This window comes from Aplidium turbinatum, chromosome 18 (assembly GCF_918807975.1).
Source record: "Aplidium turbinatum chromosome 18, kaAplTurb1.1, whole genome shotgun sequence".
NCBI classification, from domain to species: domain Eukaryota; kingdom Metazoa; phylum Chordata; class Ascidiacea; order Aplousobranchia; family Polyclinidae; genus Aplidium; species Aplidium turbinatum.
In genome coordinates, this window is record NC_137489.1 from 7,696,280 (window position 1) to 7,717,254 (window position 20,975).

General features: G+C 39.4%; 1 protein-coding gene across 2 annotated transcripts; it reads right to left on the bottom strand.

Moving 5' to 3' along the window:
- Positions 1-457: 457 nt before the first annotated feature.
- Positions 458-12,657, bottom strand: LOC145787397 (AN1-type zinc finger protein 4-like). 2 transcript variants are annotated; one of them, XM_082599137.1, is made up of 18 exons: positions 12,320-12,657; positions 11,742-11,863; positions 10,817-10,892; positions 10,350-10,417; positions 9,801-9,913; positions 9,620-9,717; positions 8,103-8,304; positions 7,570-7,666; positions 7,353-7,478; positions 6,944-7,071; positions 6,098-6,212; positions 5,821-5,956; positions 5,322-5,456; positions 4,227-4,869; positions 1,951-2,083; positions 1,548-1,624; positions 1,088-1,230; positions 458-971 (listed from the first exon to the last, which is right to left on the bottom strand). In XM_082599137.1, exons 1-18 carry the CDS (start codon positions 12,373-12,375, stop codon positions 836-838), a joined length of 2,604 nt encoding a protein of 867 aa, XP_082455263.1. In that variant the 5' UTR covers positions 12,376-12,657; the 3' UTR covers positions 458-835. The 2 variants fall into 2 exon arrangements, with proteins under 2 accessions (XP_082455263.1, XP_082455262.1); XM_082599136.1 differs by having other exon boundaries at positions 1,951-2,086.
- Positions 12,658-20,975: the final 8,318 nt, after the last annotated feature.

Below are 20,975 nucleotides of genomic sequence, written 5' to 3' on the forward strand. Positions count from 1 at the left end.
TATCCGTGTTTTGGTCGATGTATTCAGTCCTGGTAAACTAAATTTCTTTGGAATAATTAAACACGCACCAAGATTATTTGGGTTGATATCAACTGCACGAGTCGGGTTTGATGCCCGATAGTGAAGAGAAACTATTCTCCATCTGCATAGAACCAATTAGAATGCATACTGCAGTATTGGGCCTACTGGACAAATCTACCTGACCTGGATTTTCATCCCTTGCACAGAAGTTTGAACCAGTCTCATACTAAACAACCTGAATAAGGTTAGGGACTGTTAAAACGTAATCCGGCTCCTTGGGGTTAGGGTCACGACATTTCGATCATTAGCTCCTTATTTAGAACGTTGCATATCAAGGGCGATTTCTTAAGCAACAATTAAAATAAACGTTAACTGCTAATATTCTATTATTACTAGCTCTTGTCTATTTTTGTGCTGAAGAAAACCAAGATAATTTTACATTCTGTTCTATTTCTAAAACTTAATTCACAGTGGTACAGAACAGAAGCACAAAATGGCTACATTTTCACAGTCGGAAAGACAATTTTGTATATTGTTCCATGTGAAGCTTATACAAAAATTGAGGAATTTCCCAAGCCAGGGTGAAATTGTTACAAAGCAGCCCAATCATTTGTCCAAACTTAAAAAAAGGATTAGGAATACTGGCAGTCTCAAGCCACAGAACAAAACACAGAAATTATAGGAAGCGAATTAAAACACTAACAAAATGAGTGACTTGAATAGAAATCACAATTTCACACCTAATTCAGAGATGTTCTTAAACAACCACAATTAGTAATACTGAAAAAAAAAGAAGTCAGGCACAAACACATGTTTAAATTTTCGGTAGTTTGGGAGCGCTGACAAGTGGGTTGGCCTCCTCCAGTAATTTGCGGCCACTTGTCTTGTAGTCGTACGTGCAATTGTGGGTTTCGGCATAGCGATGCGTCGCACAGAAGTTGTTTCCACATCTGCATAAGGAAGCAATTTTTAAGGGTTAGGTTAAACAGTTAAAATGTCATGGCTTATAACGAAAAAAAAACTTCTTATAACTCGCACACAGCTTGTGAGCAACGCACGAACGTACCTGCAAACATAACTTGATGCTAGGCCTGTACGCTTCGCGCACAGGAAACAACGTTTCTTTTTGGTTTGCCTTTTCACCGGAGGTAATGTTGGAGGGCCTAATGGTTGCCTGCTGCTCGAATGGTGGCCATTGGCGTGAGGGGCCTGCGCAGAAGCGATACCGATCATTTTTGCGATAAAATGACTAGCTTCACAGACGTTGAAGCGTGCTTACTGCTATAAAACTACCTGGACAAGCCACAAATTTAAATTTCCTGCTGAACATGTGCCATTGGGTACTTAAAACATTACACTACGTGAAACTGTTATCAAATATACAACAGAAAATGGCGTTATATGATGCTTTAACAGTCTCCTATCTACTAAAAGCAAAGCCACGGTATTATTGCTATATGAACCTAAAGATATAAATTCACTTTTCAATAGCAACTTCCAGACAGAGCTAAAGCGGTCATGCTTACCTGCAGCACGCCTTTGATTCCTTCCGCATGGCGATAACCGGAAGTGTGCAGTCGGTGTGAGCTTTGTCCGTTATTACCTGAATGATGCATGACAATTTAGTCTTGCACAAAACAAACCACAGGGCTATGACCAAATACGGTGGCAAAGTGTCGATGAGACACCATTTTAACGCCATTCAAAGCCGACTTGCACACATTGCTGGAAAGTTACAATACTAAGCATTTGTCGTATTTTAAAGGTAGGATGTTTTCTACCACTTCAGTTACATTGGTGTTAAAATTGTTACAATATTACGTAGTCAAGAAAGTAGTCTGTGTCCAGTCACCACATCTAGCCAATGCATTAGCCTAGCACATTCATGGCGGGTGTCGAACTAACAACTTTAGCACCGCGTAATCCGACCTGTTGATCCGTCTTTTATTGGACTTCGCACCAGGGTCCTCAGGATGCTGGCGTCCACGGCTTTGTTTATGAAATCAACAACTTCTCGAGCTTCTTGCCTCGATATCGACTCCACCTTGCCATGAGGTGATTCCTTCTATGTACAGTTTGTCAAACTTAATACCCAGCTCGCAAAAGTTGCCTTTTTTACATCGTTTTAACGTTTCCAGATTGATTTCGCTAGTTTACTATGCATCCAAAAAACGTAAAGGTTCACATGATCAGCTCAAATTAGGTAACGTCAAAATTAGAGATGTACCGATATATCGGTATCGGCATCGGTATCGGTGATATCGGCCATTTTTTGAGTATCGGTATCGGCATCGGTATCGGCAAAAGTTGGCCGATACTGTGGCCGATACTAAACATGTAAAAAAAAGGAGTTTGCTGGGGATTTTCTGCAGAAGCACAGATATAGATTTTTTAAAGTTGTAACTAACGTCACATTGATGTAGAAAAATAAAAACCTGTTCAAATTTTTGATACCTCACACTCCCATGACTTCATGCGCGCACCTTTTGGCATTGTCTGCTTACAGTGATTCTTTCACTCAAACAAAACGTTTTGTTTCAGCAGTTTTGCGTTGTTTGATTCTTAAGTTGTGAAGGAGACTCAATTTCTCCAATATTTATCATTTGTGTTTCTCTTTTACTCTTATCAGAGGATAAAACCAGGCCAGGACTGCCCAGGTGGCGGAAATGTGTAATTTTGCATCGTTCTAGCGTTGCTGGACGTTTGGGGGACCCGTGTAACTTGGTTGTTTTTGGTGGTCTGGTTCTGTCGGTTTGTAATTTGGTTTCCACTTTTCGTTGTGGTGGACTCGCCAAGCTTGGGCAATGTCGTGGCGGAGTGAGTGGGAGCGGTGGACTGCGGGTCCTCGCTGGGCTGGTCAATAAGTGGCCTTGTTGCGTCTTGGATGGCGGCCTCGTTGTGGGGGGAGTGTTCTTCCGGGCTGTCGGCGCGGGGCGCTCACTGTTGCGGTTCACTGGCCATAGCGGTGTGGCTTCCACACTAGCCATTTAGACCATCCAATCAACTATATGTTTCTCGGCAGCCATTTTGTAGCAAGAATTGACATCGACAAGAATTGAAATGGCTAGTGTGGAAGCTGCACCGTTGTGGTTGGCGGGTCGCGGCTGCTCGCTGTGCTGGTGGGTGCTCGGCCTTGTGCTGGTGGCCGGGAGGGGCGCTCCTTTCTTTGCGGTGGGGTTGTCGTATTGGGCGCGGCAGGACCGTTTTGATCGGTTTGGTGAGGATTCGTGGTCCCATTGCTTTCGTTTTGGGCCTGCTTGTTCTGCCGTGGCATTGTTTGAGCTTGGTTGGTTTGTTGCAGCGAGGGGTGGAAGTTGAGTCGCGGACTGGTGGTGCCGGCTTGCCTGGGGGTTGCAAGAGTTTTTGGACCTTTAGCAGTGTGGGGGCGATGCGGGATTGTGCATTTTTGCTGCCTGGGTGGTCTTGGCCTGGCAAAAGCTTTTCAACCAAACGACAAGCGCCCTTAGGTTGCACATTACTTGTCGAATAGTTTTTGTACGACTACACAAATCACTTGGTTTACATTTTACATCTTATTATCAATTATGATTGCCTATATGGAGAGTTTGCGCAAACACTTTATTTAATTTTTCAGAAACCCCAATTATGATGTAATGTTTCTTCCCTTATACCCCAGTCCTCAATTATGGTGGCCTTTCATTACTAAAACCTACTATTATGACACAACAATGCGGTTGAGATTGGATTCTTGAATCTTTAATAAATAATGCCAATTGAAAGCTTTTTTTAATAGTTTTATGCAAATAAGGTAAAACTTAGCATTTGATATAATTCCTTGCAAATACCAAAATTGCTTCTTTTTGTAACACCAAAGTATCGGCCAAAATATCGGTATCAGTATCGGTATCGGCCTAAAAAAGTGATATCGGTATCGGGATCGGTATCGGCCAAAATATTGGTATCGGTACATCTCTAGTCAAAATATTATCAGTATAAGTTAGAAGTCAGACAGTAAAACCGAGTTCAATAAAACATACTGATATCATGACATAATCAAGTAAATGGGAAGTAAAAGAGTCGTACTTAAAAAAAACGTTCAGTATTAAGCGTGACGAAGATGCGACATAGTTTAAAAAAAAACATCAGAAAAAATGTAGTGCACCAACTAGTTGGTTCATGTAAATTTGTGTTGACTTATATTTAGGTCAACAGTTATGTAATAATAAACCCGTTACCCGACCTACCATTCTCAAACCGGACTTGCTGGAGGTTTGGCGAAACTGTCTTCTTGCGCTCAACAGCGGATCTTCGGCGGCGTTGACATCGGTGCGTGGGCTTGGCACGTTATGACCAGTCTCTAACGTGGGTTTAGTCAGGCTCAATCGGCGTAATCTTTGTTTTTGCCAACCAGGTGTAGCCGTGGCAACGTTTGGTGCCGGAGGTTGGGGCAAGTACAGAGAGTCCAACTTTGGCCACTGTCTGACGGGCGAACTATCGGGCACATTGTCAGCTGTGGATCGAATGTTTTTGGGACCTTTGGCCATCATCGTGTCATAGAATGACTTTTGGTGAACCGCGTGGCTCGGGATATTTTGACACGACGATGAAGGCGGCCGGAAAAGACGTTCATTATACTTCGGGGAATCCCCAAGCATGTGCGCTTGGTAAGGTTTTGGCATTTTAAGCCAGTTGGAGCTGGTTGAAGGGGCGGGTTGTGTTGCTGTGGGTTGTGTTGCTGTGTCTTTAGAGGGTGGCCATCCAGGAGGGCTCTTTAGAAATCGAAGTCCAGCACCGACCATTTGCCCTGTGGAGCCCCCTGAAGCGCTGTACTTCACTCCGTGGGAAGTTTCAAGTACTTTATTAGGATTGTCCGACTCGTCCACTTTCCTGTAAGAATATTTGTTTTGAATGTCTTCACTTATCGTCTATCAAAGGGTTGATCCCTAAAACGAAAGGTCTGGTGTTAATATCAGCTAGTTACTGAGCGCCGCATTTGATTCCAAGCCTACGTATCCCATGAATAGCGTATTTACTCGAGCAAAAGAAGCATCACAAATTCAAACAGGTCAAAACCTTCAACACCCGTGTAATCGAATACAAGTTACACCTTGACTCTGAACAGTTACGGGCAAGTTAAGTTATCTTATGTTAAGTATAAATCTTAAGTAATGAACGATGATGATTATGTGCCTGATCTTATACAGACGTTGGCGATCATGGTCTTCCAAACTTCTTTGTCATTTGCCATTCGTATAAAAGTAATCAAGAAGTATTAAGTATAAATGTAATCATGAATAATGTTAAGTCATCTCAAATACAGTGCACGCAATCTGACGCACATTTGAGCGGAGGATTTTTCAGCAGGAGGAGACGTAACGTGCTCTTCAGCGACGTCATCGGGTGACGCAATTAAGCCATATGAGCGTAGATACATGTCGTGTCTGTTGAACGTCATTCCTTGCATCACGTTTGGCCTGAAAAACAAAAATTATATGAAGCATCGAAAAGTTTGGCATCAAAAATAAAAAATGCTTTATTGTCTTTCAAATTTGATTTGTAGATTGCACTTTCAAACCAAAAGTCGCTTAGCACTGACATTTTTAGACAAAAATACATGTACAAAGTTTGTATTGGGGAAAAAGCATTAACACATATTTATAACTAAGTCAGTGTTTAACCCATGCAAACTGATAATAGTTGCAAACGACCATACTGAAAGCAAGTTAAATTATGTCGCACAAATCGCTTTTAAAAATATAATTAATTGTGGTAAACAAAACTTATCATTGGGTAATCGTACTGACTCAGCATTCACAATGAAAGCAACTGTCAACCTACCTTGAGGACCTGTATGCATTTTTAGCGTGTGTTATGTTTGGTGACCGCTTAGTAGTGGTTTCGAGGGCGTTTAATAAACGCCTGGTTCTAGGACTGAATCGTCCGTTCGATTGATCGTCAGAATTGTCTTTGGGCCCTGAAAGCAACGATCGATTCACGTAAAGCTAATAAAAACAGCACAAGACTCGTCGATCAGAAGAACACTGAATGCTTATACACAATCAAGTTGAAACTCTCTATTTAATGGGAAAGTCGACGTCATATGTGACAAAACTACCTTCGGAATCTGGAAGACTTTTTGCCGATTCAATTTCTTTTGGAGCCAATTTGTTTACTGTTTTTTCTGCATCACTTTTGGAGCTACTTTCCTCAGAAGCGGGTGCTTCTTTTATCTACAATGAACAGGAAAGACAACATCATAAAGCACTTTGGCTTGAACATGATTCATTACTTACTCCCTTACTTCAACTTGCCATCACAGGGCAAAAGTTATCAAAATAAATCATCTAACTAAGTAAATATAATTTATACGATCTTTATATTTGTAACACTTCAGCGATCAAAAGAATATTCAGTTCAATGGGGCGCCGCCAAGACAGCAAATCAACCGCTTTTTACATTGACTCAACGTCTGGGCATGTGGTATCTGCACGCATTCTATTGAAGGTGAAACCATGGACCAAAGCGCAATACAATAGCGCTTAGTACTTTAATCGATCAAGTGCAACCCTTGGTCGTATTATCTTGGTTAGTTTCTATAGAAATGATGAAAATAAAAACTAAACCTTAAAACTGCAATCTATTTCAACTACCATTGAAAACCACGCTTTCCTGAGCTGCGACCTCAAATTGTAGCATTAGCAATCAAATCCAATCCTTTGCAAGGTAGAGTTACTTGGCAAGGTGGTCGGTAAAGATTTACAGGCTATTTTATTGAATAAACACAAATTCACTCGTCGGTTTCTGTTGACAATTATTTTTAAATAGGTTCTTGGCACCAGAAAAGATTTAATTAGGCTGAATAGAAAAGGAAATCGAATGCGGAAATGCACAAAATTTGGAAACAGAAAGACAGAAATTGTCAGGTTGACAAATTTGCGTTCTTAAAAAAGATAAAACTAACCGTTGAATTAGCTGGTTCTTTTTGGCTATCTTTAACTGATTTCATGCGCTTCAATTGAGCACGTCTGAAATCCGCGCGGGAAAGAGACAACGGCCCGGAGGTGGATGGATGGCAAGTAGTTGCATCACCTGGTGCAACAAGACATCAATCAGCTTCAAGTAAACACCGTGCTTTCTAAATCCATACTTCCTTGACACTGCCAGTTTTACATCGATCAATGTAAAAATGACAGATTTTGCTGTCAGGGAAGATGAATTGAGGCAAACACCATCATGGGAACCGTTTTCGTAAGTAGAATCATCACAGCATCACAAAATGTACACACTAATACAAGCGACGTAATGTATCAACCCAAAGTTAAAAAACAGCTTTAGACATATGCGACCCATGCAGTGTAGGTTACCCTTACCGGAACTCCCGGTAGTTGGTTTATTGAGTTTGGTAGTTTCTTCGGGTGTGACAAACGGGGTGCTACTTTGAAATTCATTCTGAAGCTTCGAATTTTTCGGAAAGTGTCCAGAAGAGTGACCTGCATCTAAAAATGGAAAAAGTGAGTGAAAAAAATCTGATGCCAATTATAGTTCGGATATTACAGAGAAAATACAGAGTTTTTATAGATAACGTACCACGAAGGGCGGGAATGTCCTTGGTCTTATGCGACTTTGGCCGCAATGGCTTATCATCCATTTTCACAATTGGAGTGGCTTGAACTATTGAAGGCAGCTAAAATAAAAAGAATTTCATAAATTCTATTAAGCATATTAGAAATTGGAACATGAAGGCGAATTCATCTCAAAGTGTGCGTTGTAAATAAAACACCATTCCGGTTGAACACAACAAAATGTCATTGAAGTCGAAATGCTTACGCATGGGTTATACGATACACGCTGTAGAAATTAGTTGACACCTAACCGAATCTACGTTTAAGCTTTAAGTTTTCATATCAATCTCTAGAATACAGTTACCCAAAAAATAACTACAGACTGTTGTTTTGCGGGTTGTACCATGAAAGCACAATGTTTGACTGTGCGCTTCCCAAGTAAAGCCCACAATTGAAACATTTGAGTGCTGCGATAAATTCAAAAGTTAATCAGTTAAATGTAGTTTGAAAAAGATATTTGTAATTGCAAAGCGCATGAACACAGCGGAAATCCGTCACCTGTTTCTTGTTACCGACAACAGCGGTGGTTTGAAGTTGCAGAGCTTGCATTTGGGATCGTAACTGCTTCATTTTAGCAGCTGTGATGTTGTTTTCGACCATTTGTGCAACGCTCAGTGGCTGTTGGCCCGGAGATCTTCGAACCTGTCCTCCGTTGGTGATCTCCTCCTCATCATCATCCCGCAAGTTGCAGGCGGAACCGCTTTAAATAATCATCATTTGATAATAATGATGACGATTATACTAAGAATCGCGACAAGATGCCGTGCGCTGCAAATCCCACATGCAGCACCATGCACATGTGAAAGCAGCATAAGGCCATGCTGTCATCGAGTCAGCTTCTCCTAATTATTGCACATGCCGTTGAGGGTTGGATGCACCAAAAGCGGATCTGTTAAGCGGCTGAGCTAACCATTTGTTTGAAACATTGAAATTCAGTTTGGTCGAATCTCTATGTGGACTGGTAATCTGCGATTACAATCAGCGGACTATGGTGGTTGGTGCATAACAAAAAGATTAATCCACAAAAATGTTGCTCAACCAGCAGATTTGCTTAACCCTTTGAAGGTTGGGGGGGGGCTGTCAATTCAACTTTTTTGTATCAACAGTTGTATCTCTAAAACCACTGAGGCTGCGACTACGAGATTTCTTGACTTTTCCTAACTTTTATTCACCTCTATTGAGCTGAAATTTTGAGCGAATAAAGGTTATAAATTGAGAGATATAAGGCATTTCTCAGCACATCCTCTGAAATATTTCATATTCTATTGTTCAAAATTTTCCCACCAGCTGGATGAAAGCAATTAATTTGGCCCATGTCTCGTTAATCAAATGATTTAAATTGAGATTATGTAAAAAAAAATTATTCACAACATTGCAATGCATGTTTTTCATTACTCTATCAAAAAATACCAAATAATTCAAACGTCATAAGTCACATCAACATTTCAACGTATATAAGCAGTTCTAAAATTTACATAGTTTTAATTTTCGGATATGCTCTGCGTGAATAGTTTTACAAAGTGAATCCCAAATTTTGAAACCGTGCCTTAAAAAATAACAGAGATATCACTCCAAAAGCATAAGAAGAATCGACAGCCCCCCCCCAAACTGAGCAAGACTCCAGGAGCCCAACCGCCTAAGGGTTAATCGGTAAATAATCCACTGTTAGTGCAACCGACCCCAAATGTCTTGTCAACACACAGCCGCGTCGTCGAGCCGATACCATTTTGAGAATCGCGCAGAGCTTTCACCACTGCGTCACGCAGCTGACTATTGGGTCAAAGCGGGTAAGAAGTGTAAGTACACCAAGCAGATAAGAAACATTTTTCGCATCGTCAGGACTGTTCAAATATGATGTTTTCGGGAGTGTCCGAACTACCATACTACGTCATAGAAAGTAGCAAAAATGTCAAAAGGGGCAAGAAACTAGTGTAATATTATATTTTGACAGTTCCTAGACTCTTCACAAAACTGAAGCTCATGGAGGTGATAACTTCAAGCTTAATGTTAATTACCTGAGAGATTCAGAAAATGGTGTAAGTGTTCCGTCACCCCGATCGACAACCCGAAAGAAATTTAGCTGGTCGCCATCATGGTAGACCAGTAGTGTTACCTGGTGAAAACACGTACGCAGTAGAAAGTTTGCAACTTTTTTATTGATTGGAAAAGGACTCAGTTAAAGAACAACTTCTTTACCTGTTTATTGCCGTTTCCACTTGTTGGAGGAGGTGAGAGTTTTTCAAGCAACTCTTCTCTATTAGATTCCACATAATCGGCAACTTCATTCAGCCCTGGATCTTCCATGGCAACTAGAAATAAGAACATGTTTAAGAATGTTAATACAACAAAATTAATACGAATGTAGACTGTACAGTAGCATTGGCTACAGGGTCAAGCAAATGATAAGCGTTTGAAATGTGGAAGAATTACCCATCCGTGCAACAACAGAGAGGAGAAAAGAGCGATTATAAATATAATGGAACTTAAACTTTGTGTTGTTTTAGCTGTTGACTGAAAATCACTGATTCATCCCAAGCAAACAATTTGCTAAAGGACAGAAATATTTGCCAACGAAACAAAATTGTTATGCAATTAAGCACTTTTAGCACCTCACACATTTTGTACCTACATACTGAATGCCATGTCTGCATTTTCCATTCATAGTTGCAATTCTCGTTAAACTATTCTTTGTAAGTTGTAAAAACTGTTTAAATCAAAGTATGATTTTACGATAACAATACAAACTTCTTCTTGTGTTGATGGGTCCTCCTCGCATCGCTAAAACCAACTTTAAAGTACAGCCGTCAGTTATGCTGAAACACACAAATCATTTACGATTTTAAACATTAACGACGTACCGTACGACTACGTGTTGTTTATTGATGTACATTGCACACACTGTAAAAATTGGTACTGAATTTAACCTGAACCACAATCTAAAAAAAAGTTAAATTGTTGAAACAATGCAACCCAACAATAAATGCTTTTGCAATCAATAGAAAAAGGACCTTTATCAAAATAGAAATGTTTAATGAGAAATTTAAACAAAAAACACTTCTGTTCCATAATCCTCTTTGTCCACAGTAACAGATTTATCATTGTTCCTATGTTCCAGAAGCCAAACCAACAAATGGAGCAGATACCACAGAATAAAAGAGACAGTTCATGAAAAATAGACAGTTGTAAAGCAGTATTAAGAATGGCAAACTCACCTATAGTCATGAAGGCAATAATCATCTTCTAATTCTACATTTTGCCATATAAGAAATTGCTGTGAAATGGGGATACCTAAAAATGAAACAGTTCAGATATAGCGACAAACCCACCATCATACTGTAGTAAAATTATAATGAACAAGTTTAAACGGTCATTATTGGGATAAACTACATGTCATTAATGTATTATGCTCCAACACAGATAAAATATCCAACAGGTCATCAACTTGGCTTTACACAGCAGTGGTTATGAAAAGGCTCAACTAAAGAGCTTGTCTACATACTGTATTTGTTTGAAGAGCCTGGGAATAAAGGTATCTGTTACATTGACATAACCAACAGGGAGATTACATTACGTACAGATTAAACATCCATGAAGGTAAAACAAATACCATGTTTTTATGTAACACGAGCAGTCGAGCACACATTCTTTTCTGTTTTCTAATTTCAAAGGAATATGCTTATTATCAATTTAACATTCTGTGCAACTAAACTTGAGTGACACAGCTTGATTAACTTATTGCATGCTGGGCTGCTGGCTTTTTTTAAATAAAAACCTTTTTAATAAATCTAAAAAAACATATGCTACCGTACTTGCAATCTTTTACCAGTATTATGAAAAACCTTCAGCAATAAAAATGCATGACTGGTCTGATAGTGTGCTTTAAATTGTATAATATGCGTCTTTATTTAATATAATACAAAACGTTTTGTAGAAAATTAAGGTGAACAATATCATTTATGTTTTTGTTTCACATGCTAAAGCAGTGTGCAAAAGATCAGCAGAAATCGTTTGTGTTTGATAGATTAGAGACGCATCTCTCAGCTGTTAAAATGAAAACGACTGGGCAATGGAAAACATTAAAAATTGATATTGCACCAGAAAAACTTTAACATGCTTGGTGTATATACACCAAATTACCTTCCAAACGCTGAATTTTTGCTTTTACTGATATCACCGTCTCATAAGGAGAAACCCGCAGCTCAAAGCAAGTTCCTGTTAGAGTTTCTATAAACAGCTCCATTGTGCTGTAAAGAGGTAACCTAATAAAGAAACAATCAGTTAGGTCATGAGACAATTATAATTTTAATATAGTAACATTCAAAAAAACATAATTAAAATAGCTTGATTAGCAAAGAAAATACATTGTGTTACTGCAGAACACACCTAAGTAAAGAAAATACACTGTCATGTAAAACATACAGTAAATATTTTTAAGCCTTTTCCTGCTATAGAAAGCTGATAAACAGGGCAAATGCTGGGAATTTGCTTTTTTACAAAATTACCATGAGCATGAGACAGTATGGAATGTTACAGCTAAAACACCCGTAGACAAAACTCAATGGACAAAAATAATCTTAAAACTTCTTTAATATTTCAAAACTATGAATCATAATTTAAATAACTTTCTTTTTTTAAATTTGCTTCACAATTTCAATTTGTTAATTAACTCATCTGATTTCTCCTGCTTGATAACCATAACTACGAAAAAAGCCTACCTATAAGCATAATCAAGACGTTCTGCTTCACCCATAGCAAAGTCTTTTGGATCCATGGAAATAAACTCAAGAGAATTTTCCAAGTTTTGGTGGTACTAAATATTGTCACAATCTATTTCTCTTTGTTCACCAAGACTCTTTAGGATTAAATGATCTCCACCAAATGATTGGTTACAATGCAGTCATGGTGCTAGTGATTAACTGAGGTAGGTGTCAACAGAAACATGTATTGTATTAATAACTTATGCTAGATGAACGTATTACTCAAGGCCAGATGACACTACAAGGGTCAAATGGCACTCTTGTGCCTACACTAAGTTAATGCATTACTCTGCTATATATCTAAATAAAAATAGGTAAATTGATCTTCCTGTAGATTAGCATTTTTAACTAACAGAAGACGTTATGTCAAAGTAACACAGACAAGCCAGCTGTGTAATAATAATATAAAATAAATGAAATGCACATGGCAATATCAATTCATATTCTTGAAAGAATTTGGCTGAAGCATGACATTGATGCCACCTGCATTGCCCGGAATGGCCCGTTTCGGTGAGTCCGATCCCTTAAAGGGGGATTTTTTTAATTTTTTTTTTTAAATTATCGAGCACCGTAGCCTAATTATCATTGCCGTTTTAGGGTTTGGGTTAGAGCAGTGGTTCTCAACGGGGGCGTTTTGACTTTTTAGGGGGGCGGTATGATTACCTCGGCTTAAGGGGGGCGTTTTGATTATTAGGGGGCATTCTGGTTTAACCCACCTACCACCCAGCATAATGATTTCGTCAAAGAGCTCGTATCTTCGTGGTAGCATTTCCTACCTCATACCTGGTGGAAAAGGGATTCAACTGTGTTGTTCTGCTACATACCAAACAGCGAAACCCACTTGACATAAGAGGTGATCTTCAAATGTTTCTCACTGGCTTTACACCTGATGTGAAGAAACTGGCAATTTCTCACCAAGCCCAAGGCTCACACTGACTATCAGTACGCCTATACTGTTTTTATGTTCGCAAATATATATTTGCTTTTCATCAAATATATATCAGGCTGTAAGGGTTTTGGCGACTTGTAAATAAATAGTTACTAGTCGCCAAAACCCTTACAACCTGTTTCACCCTAACAGGGGGATCATCAGAAGGTCCTTACATTCTAATAGAAATAGAATTCTATTTGAATAAGAACCTTCTGATGATCCACCTTTTAGGGTAAAACAAGTTATAAGGTTTTAGAGACTGGTAATAGCCTATATTTGATGTAATTCGCTCTGCTTGGCTTTTTGCTTGGCATTGAGCACTTTTTGTAGTATTAGGCTAATAGTACGGTATTCATAGTTTTATATTTGCTTTTCGTAATTAATCGTTATTGTTGGGGGGCGGTAAAATTTTGCCAGCTCATGAAGGGGGCGTTGGGCCAAAAAAGGTTGAGAAACACTGGGTTAGAGGTTAAGAACTCACGAATCGGACTCACCGAATAGTAGCAGACCCTGCATTGCCATACATTTAAAAAAATTATTATGGTGAAATTCCTTTCCTATATATACTCTTTTTAAAGAAAGTTTATTTTAAACAATGTAATCAACAACTAATACTTTATTAAAATTATCAAACAATATTAATCAAGGAGCAAAATGGTTGGCATGCCTGGTCAATCTAAAAAAATATGAAGATTCCAAAATGTAGAAACTAAATTCATGTTTAGCAAATGTTTCCAAAACCACTTGACTAAATCTATTAACTATATACTCATTATTATTAACCACTACTTCATTAAAACTGGCAAATATAATGCAAAACAGTTTTTACAGGCAAGACTACTAAAGTGAAACATTAGGAAATTATCATTACGACTATGCATAATCGCACATACAAAAAAAGAGTGAAACAAATACAAGAAATTTTGTGTGGAACAAGCCTTGCAATACTTACAACTCTACAAAATATACAGAAAGACAAAACATATGGACTGCAACAATGCATGAATTCAGATTAAACTTAACACTACATTGCAGGAAGGGGTGTTCAATTTCGATTTTCGATTCGATTAAGGTGATATTCGAAATTCGTTTTTCGTATCGGACATATTTGAAATTATAGCCGCCCTTTCGGCTGAACGCGGTTGAAAGTAACGCAAGTGGCGCGAAATCTGTCTTGTCGCATTTTGCAAGCGAAAAAAGACTTCGACGCATGTGCATCGTCGATCACGTGACTATCACACGCTCTCGCGGGTCCAACGGCCAGGGATGCCAGGTTGGCATTTTTAATGCCAAATTTCTCAAGAATGAAGATAGCTAGGTTGTGCAATAGCAGAAAGTGTAGGGTGAGCTTTGTCGCAGTTTTATCCATTTTTTACCGAATCCATAGGCGCCTAAGCCGTGGGGGCAGGGCCGTAGCCAGACCGCAGAGCAAGGGCGGGGGCAACTTTTTTTTAGGGGAGCCCGAAAAAATTTAAATGGGCAAAATCATTATAATTGTAGCTGTTGCTCGAGAATGTTGAGATTTTGCCAAGGGGGGCGAGGCCCCCGGCTGGCTGCGGGCCTGCCTGCGTGGGGGCCAGGCCCCCACGCATATTTCTGTGTGGGGGCAACTTTTTATGCTGTATTGATACATAAAACAATAGATGAACTATTAGCGATCGGCAGCAGGAAAACACTTTTTGAATGCAAACCGCAACAGCTTCGCGATAAATAATCACTAGAACGAGTTGCGATGCTACAATCCAACACCAGACAACAAAATCTGTCATTTTTACAATGATTTAATGTCTGCAGACTTTGAATCAATCTAAAAATGACTGATTTGCTGCCTGGGACATAGCAAAATCTACCATTTTGTGTCGATTCAATGTCATCAAATGTTGAATGCACCCAAAAACAACATAATTTGCTACGTAGACGGAGCGTGCGTTTAGCTTTATGCGCTTGCAAACATACTCGACGTCGCTTTCGGGTCGACCCTCTGCACTCTGCAGTGAAATGTCGCGGCAGTGAATCGCTCGCTGTGAAAATGAACTTGAAGTGTTTGGGATCCCAGCGACCTCGGCTCCAGCGGAGCGATCGTTTTCAAAAGCTGGCCTGACCGTCACGAAACTGAGATCCCGACTGACGGGTGACCATGTCGATCAGCTTGTGTTCATAAACACCAACATGGGCCTGGAGCTGTAGACGTTATTTTGTGTTCTTTTTTTGCAAATTTTCATGGTTTTTTTCGCGTTTTCTAGCGAATTTTCATGTCGTTTCTTTCAATAAAATCACATTTTGCAGTTTGGTGAATAGTAGTGATATTCGAAATCGAAATTCGAAAATAAATTGAATTTCGAATATTCAAATAATCGAAATTGAACACCCCTAATTGCAGGGTTCGATCTTAGCACTGGTCCTCTGGCCAATGTCTAGTGCGAGTTCCCCGCGGACCAGTACAAATCGTTTCACACTGGTCCGACTGTCCAGTGCGAAAATATCATCGTATTATGTCGTTTGATCGTTTAGAGTGAGTGGTTCTTGTTTCGCTTCTTTTCAAACAACAAAACACGTGATCCGTGCGTGTTAAACCGCAAGAAAAAGGCAATCGCAATATCACGTGTTAAATCGTAAGAAAAAAGCAATCGCAACATCACGTGACGGCGTTAAATCGTAAAAAAAACAAAGCTGAGGTCAAGGCTCCGGGCTGACCACGTAACAGATCTTCTAACCATCCAGATACAGTCAGCAAAAATAAAAGATTTCGACTCCAAACCTGCCATACTTCCATGGCTGGCAAACGATTCATCTGTGAGGTCAAGAAGGCCCGACACTGGCTATGTGTTTACAAGGCCAGACAAACACACATCAGATTCCGATTATGACCCCGTGATCGCCCCATCATCAGATTCCGATCATGACCCAGCATCGGATTCAGAAATTGAAGAAGAGCCCCAAGTAGATTGAAGACTCAACGTAGATTGAATGTCTTGTCTAGATAAACTGTTGTTACTGTTATTGCCATTGTATATTTCCATGTTATTGCCACCATTCATTATTGTTGTTTTAAGGTGGTTTTCCCTGGGTTGGCCTCGTGCTTCCCACGACAATCTTTTTTTTATCAGTAAACGGGACGGACCAGTGCGATCTCGTGCGGACCTGGGTTTTTTTTCGGTCATTGACCAATTTTTTAGCAAAATGTCCGAAAAAAATATAGGCAATTCGGTCAAAATGTCCGAAAAAATATATAGTCAATTCGGTCAAAATGTCAGAAAAAATATGTACGCACTACGCATGCAAATCGATTTCAGTGATTGCAAAGAAGCTTCTTGCGCCACTCTACGATTTTTTATCAATCGGAAATACAAGACGTAGACTTAGTGTTTGAACGTTGATCCAATATATATCTTATTGTATGTGATAACGTAAATACAGAAGTAATATTTCCCAAACGTGACTGACGTGGTGCTTTCAAGTGTAACGCAATGTTGCGTTGCCTTGGAAAGGTCAAACCGCTTGGTAGAGATTGATCGGTCTCTTCTGTCAATTGGGACATTTTCTCAGCATGTTGCATATATTATCAATTTTTGAGCTGGTGGCCAACCCTTTCGAAATGTTATTGACCAGACCTCGATAAACAACAAAGTATCCCTTTGTACGTTGATCCAATGTCTCATTGCTTGTGATAAATGCAAACATGAAAATAACACACTCAAAGACTTCAACTTTCTAGAAATGCCACTGTGTTTTCAAATCTTTCCTTCGAGTCGTGGAAAAAATTGATCTGTCAGTTGGGAAATTATCCCAGCATATTGTATAATGTTGTTAACTTTGAAGCTGGTGCTCCTCTGTGAAATGTTTGACTCCACATCAATAGATAATGATTTTGTGTGATGGTTTTTGCAACGTCGTACTCCATTGAGTAGACGCAAAAAGCGCTACAAAAATATAACTGTTTGTAACTTTTTAATGAGCAAGTGGGAAATCATATCAATCTAGCTGGAATTTTTTCGTTTTCAGTAAGTATATATTGAGTAGCCTCAGGGGCATAGGCGCCTAACTATTTTTTTGGCCGTGGGGGCAAAAGCGTGTTTCATCAGCAGCAACGTAAATTCGGCAAAATGTCACGCAGATGGATGACGTACTAATTACTGTATGTCGTCACACTAGGATTGCTTTTATTGCCACACTCGGAGTTATCGCTACGTTTGAACTTCGACCTACCGTTAATTATTATAAACAAAACTCGACCAAAACACATGCTATGCGTCTGCGTTGGCTAGCGGTTGATGGACTGCAAGAAGCCCCTGATGGACTGACTCTTTAAGCTAAGCACAACATAAAGTTTAGCAACGAACTAGATTTATTAGCATGAAACAAGAGACGAAAAGGTTTATTAAAAGGTATCTGTAAATGGAATGAAAATACTAACTTGATCATATGCTTGAAAAAGAAATGAAAAGTAAAATCTTTGAAAGCAAAATCATTCATGTTTAGTGTTTACATCAATTCAACAGCACGTCACCTTGAGTAAATTTAAAAGTTGCTGACATCAGTAAACAGCCCTTGAAAAATGGTTACGGAGAGATGTTTGATTAAGTTTTCGACTTAACATTGCTCCCTTTTCACTATAATATCGCAACTTATCGCTGACCAGCTTTCAAGTTTCAATTCGCTGTAATACGCCTGTTTTCGTGTTGCAGATGAAACAAAAGATGCGCATATTCCCCGCCTTTGATCGGGTTTCTATGGCAACGGTCGTGTGTGCGCCATGCAGTTTGCGCATGTCCGTTGTTGTGTTGATTATGCCACGTGTGCGCAATGCGGTTTGTACCAGCCCTTGTTACGTTGGTTAGTGGTTACCTCGGGCCGAGACGTCAAGTTGATTTTCACAGCAAGCGATTTACTGCCGCGACAATCCTCTGCAGAGGTTTCGACTTTCGAAAGCGACATCGAGTCTGTTTGCAAGCGCATTAAGCTAAACGCACGCTGCGTCAACGTAGCAAATTATGTTGTTTTTGGGTGCATTTAACATCTGATGACATTGAATCGACGCAAAATGGTAGATTTTTGCTATGTCTCAGGCAGCAAAATCAGTCATTTTTACATTGATTCAACGTCTGCAGACGTTAAATCAATGAAAAAATGACTGATTTTTTTTGTCTGGGGTGGGATTGTAGCATCGCTACTCGTTCTAGTGATTATTTATCGCGAAGGTGTTGCGGTTTGCAATTAAAAATGTTTTTCTGCTGCCGATCGCTAGTTCATCTATTGTTTTATGTATCAATGCAGCATAAAAAGTTGCTCCCACGCAGAAATATGCGTGGGGCCCCCACGGCTTAGGCGCCTATGCTCAGGGGCGTATCCTCAATGGAAGCCTCAAAGCCTGTCAAAATTGAAAAAGAGATATTTTTCAGTAAAACGATTTCGTAATTTCTTAACCTGAATACGAATTAAAACAGCTTCCAACTCAGGCCTCGACACTGAAGGCGGCCATCGCAAACATGCCTGCGATTAACCTACAAAAACCGACATTTGTCTGCTAGGGTTCGCACTTTCGTCAGCCGCATTTGTTCGCCATGAAGTTTCGAGAAAATTTTACGCAAGCGGTCTTGTGAAATCACAATACACACTGTCTATGCTTGAATTGTTAACATTATTGATTGCGAACCAGGTGACAATTGGCGGAAAGTTTTAACAATAGCTACGAAGCGTGGCATAGATTGGCCAAGTTTGGCAGCTATTGCTAATGCTTTGCTGACTTTTAATGCAGAGAACGCAACCGTAGAACGTGGATTCAGTTTGCTTTCTCGGTTGCGAACTCCAACAAGAAATCGCTTGCGTTGTTCAACTGCAGATACCAGTAAACTTATGTGTTTGAGGTTAAATGCTGCATCAAACAAAACATTCAATTATGACGCGGCATATGCGCACTGGCACAGTAACGCGAAGCCAGCACGCTACAACGTGAGCGGTGAAATTGTTGAGGAGTTAATTCACTTTGTAATTGCGGACCATTAGAGCGTAATGTGTTTTTTTATTTGGTCATTCTTACTTGTTTTTATTCCTTTCCGTTGTACTGTATTTTTGTTTTGCGTTATTTTTGAACGTGTGTTAGTGTGCAATAAAAGATGTCTGCGGCCGGGTATTGCAAGGTTGAGTTTCGCTGATGAACGTTGAAGAAACGTTTGTCTGTTCTAACTTTTCTCAGATAAAACACGACAACGTTTCTCAGCAAAACCTAATGTTGTAGCTAGTCAGGAAGTGCAATTTTTTTTTTGTATCAGCTACTTGAAAGGAAGTACGGTATATTCATCAGAAAAAATGACCAAAATAAATAAAAAATGACCGAATTTTTTCAAGTCATTTCGGACAAATGACCGAAAAGTCTCAGCAAAAAAAAACCCAGGTGCGGAACAGTGCAAATGGTGAGCCACTGGTCCGGTTGGTCAGTGCGAAAAAAAGTTAAGGTTGAACCCTGCGCATTGTTATGTTACACAAAACGTCAGTGAAGCAAAGGTGCAACTTATTTCTTCCCCTGAAAAAATTGAGAAAAAAAATACAACAGGAGCCGTAGGCGCTGATCAAAGTTGACAAAAACATTTTAAAATTTTTCTTTTGAAAAGATCGATAGAAAAAGTCCAGAAACACCGAAATCGCCGTTGCTGAAGATAAAACAGTTGACCACGTTAAGTATTATAACTTGAAGTAATAGTTGATAAGACCGAATTTCGGGTTAGGGTTATTTTGATAAACCGAACTTCACTTTTGGGTTAGGGTTATCAAAATAAGATTGTAGCCCCTCTATTACAAATGATCACAAGGATCTATTCACTTTATCAAATGGAATGATCTATTCACTTTTAACTAACATTTCTAGACAAAATTACAAAAAAAAGTGACACTTATTTTGTGGTGGCCTATAAAAATTCAATGATTAACTTAAGGGGAACATTTTAAAATGTATGCGGGAACTCCAATCAGCAACTTCGGCTTTGTTCTATTTTTTCTGTCGGTTTTTTTAGGGCCAAAATCGGGGGACGAAGTGTTCAGGGGACGAAATAAGTTGCATCCGTGAGCAATACATTAACTTGTTTGACTGCTGTTACTTTAATCAGATAAGCGTTGCAACTAGTCTTGAAAACAATTCAGCTATCACGAAAAGTTTTGCAATTGATACTTTAATCTTTTAGGCTATGTTATGTTAAATGAGGTGGTGTTGCTTGGTTTTATAGTTCAACAAAGTTACCCCTTTACTATAATATTAAGCTAGTATTGCATTTAAAACTTATCCTTATAAGTCAACACATAGGCTATGCTAATACTCCAGTGCGTCTGAATTTCAAAGAAGGACAGCATTCAAACCTACAATTTCAAGTCGATATTAGATTCCATCCCTCGATTGCATTGCCATTTTAAAATAGCACTTTAAACCAATCCTTGTCAATGGGTATATGCAATTGCTCCATTGCGTACGGCAGGGTTTCCCAAACTGTGGTCCGCGGAAGATTGGTGGTCCGCGACGACTGCACAGGTGGTCCGTGGCGATATTACAAGAAATTATAAAGTCACACGTGAAAGTATCCAAATGTGGTTCCTTGCGTACCACAAATGGAAAAATCCCACGCTGCATTACTTATATAGTAATAAGGCATTCTTGTCTAGTGTACGATTTACTGCACTGAGGAGACCTAAAGATCG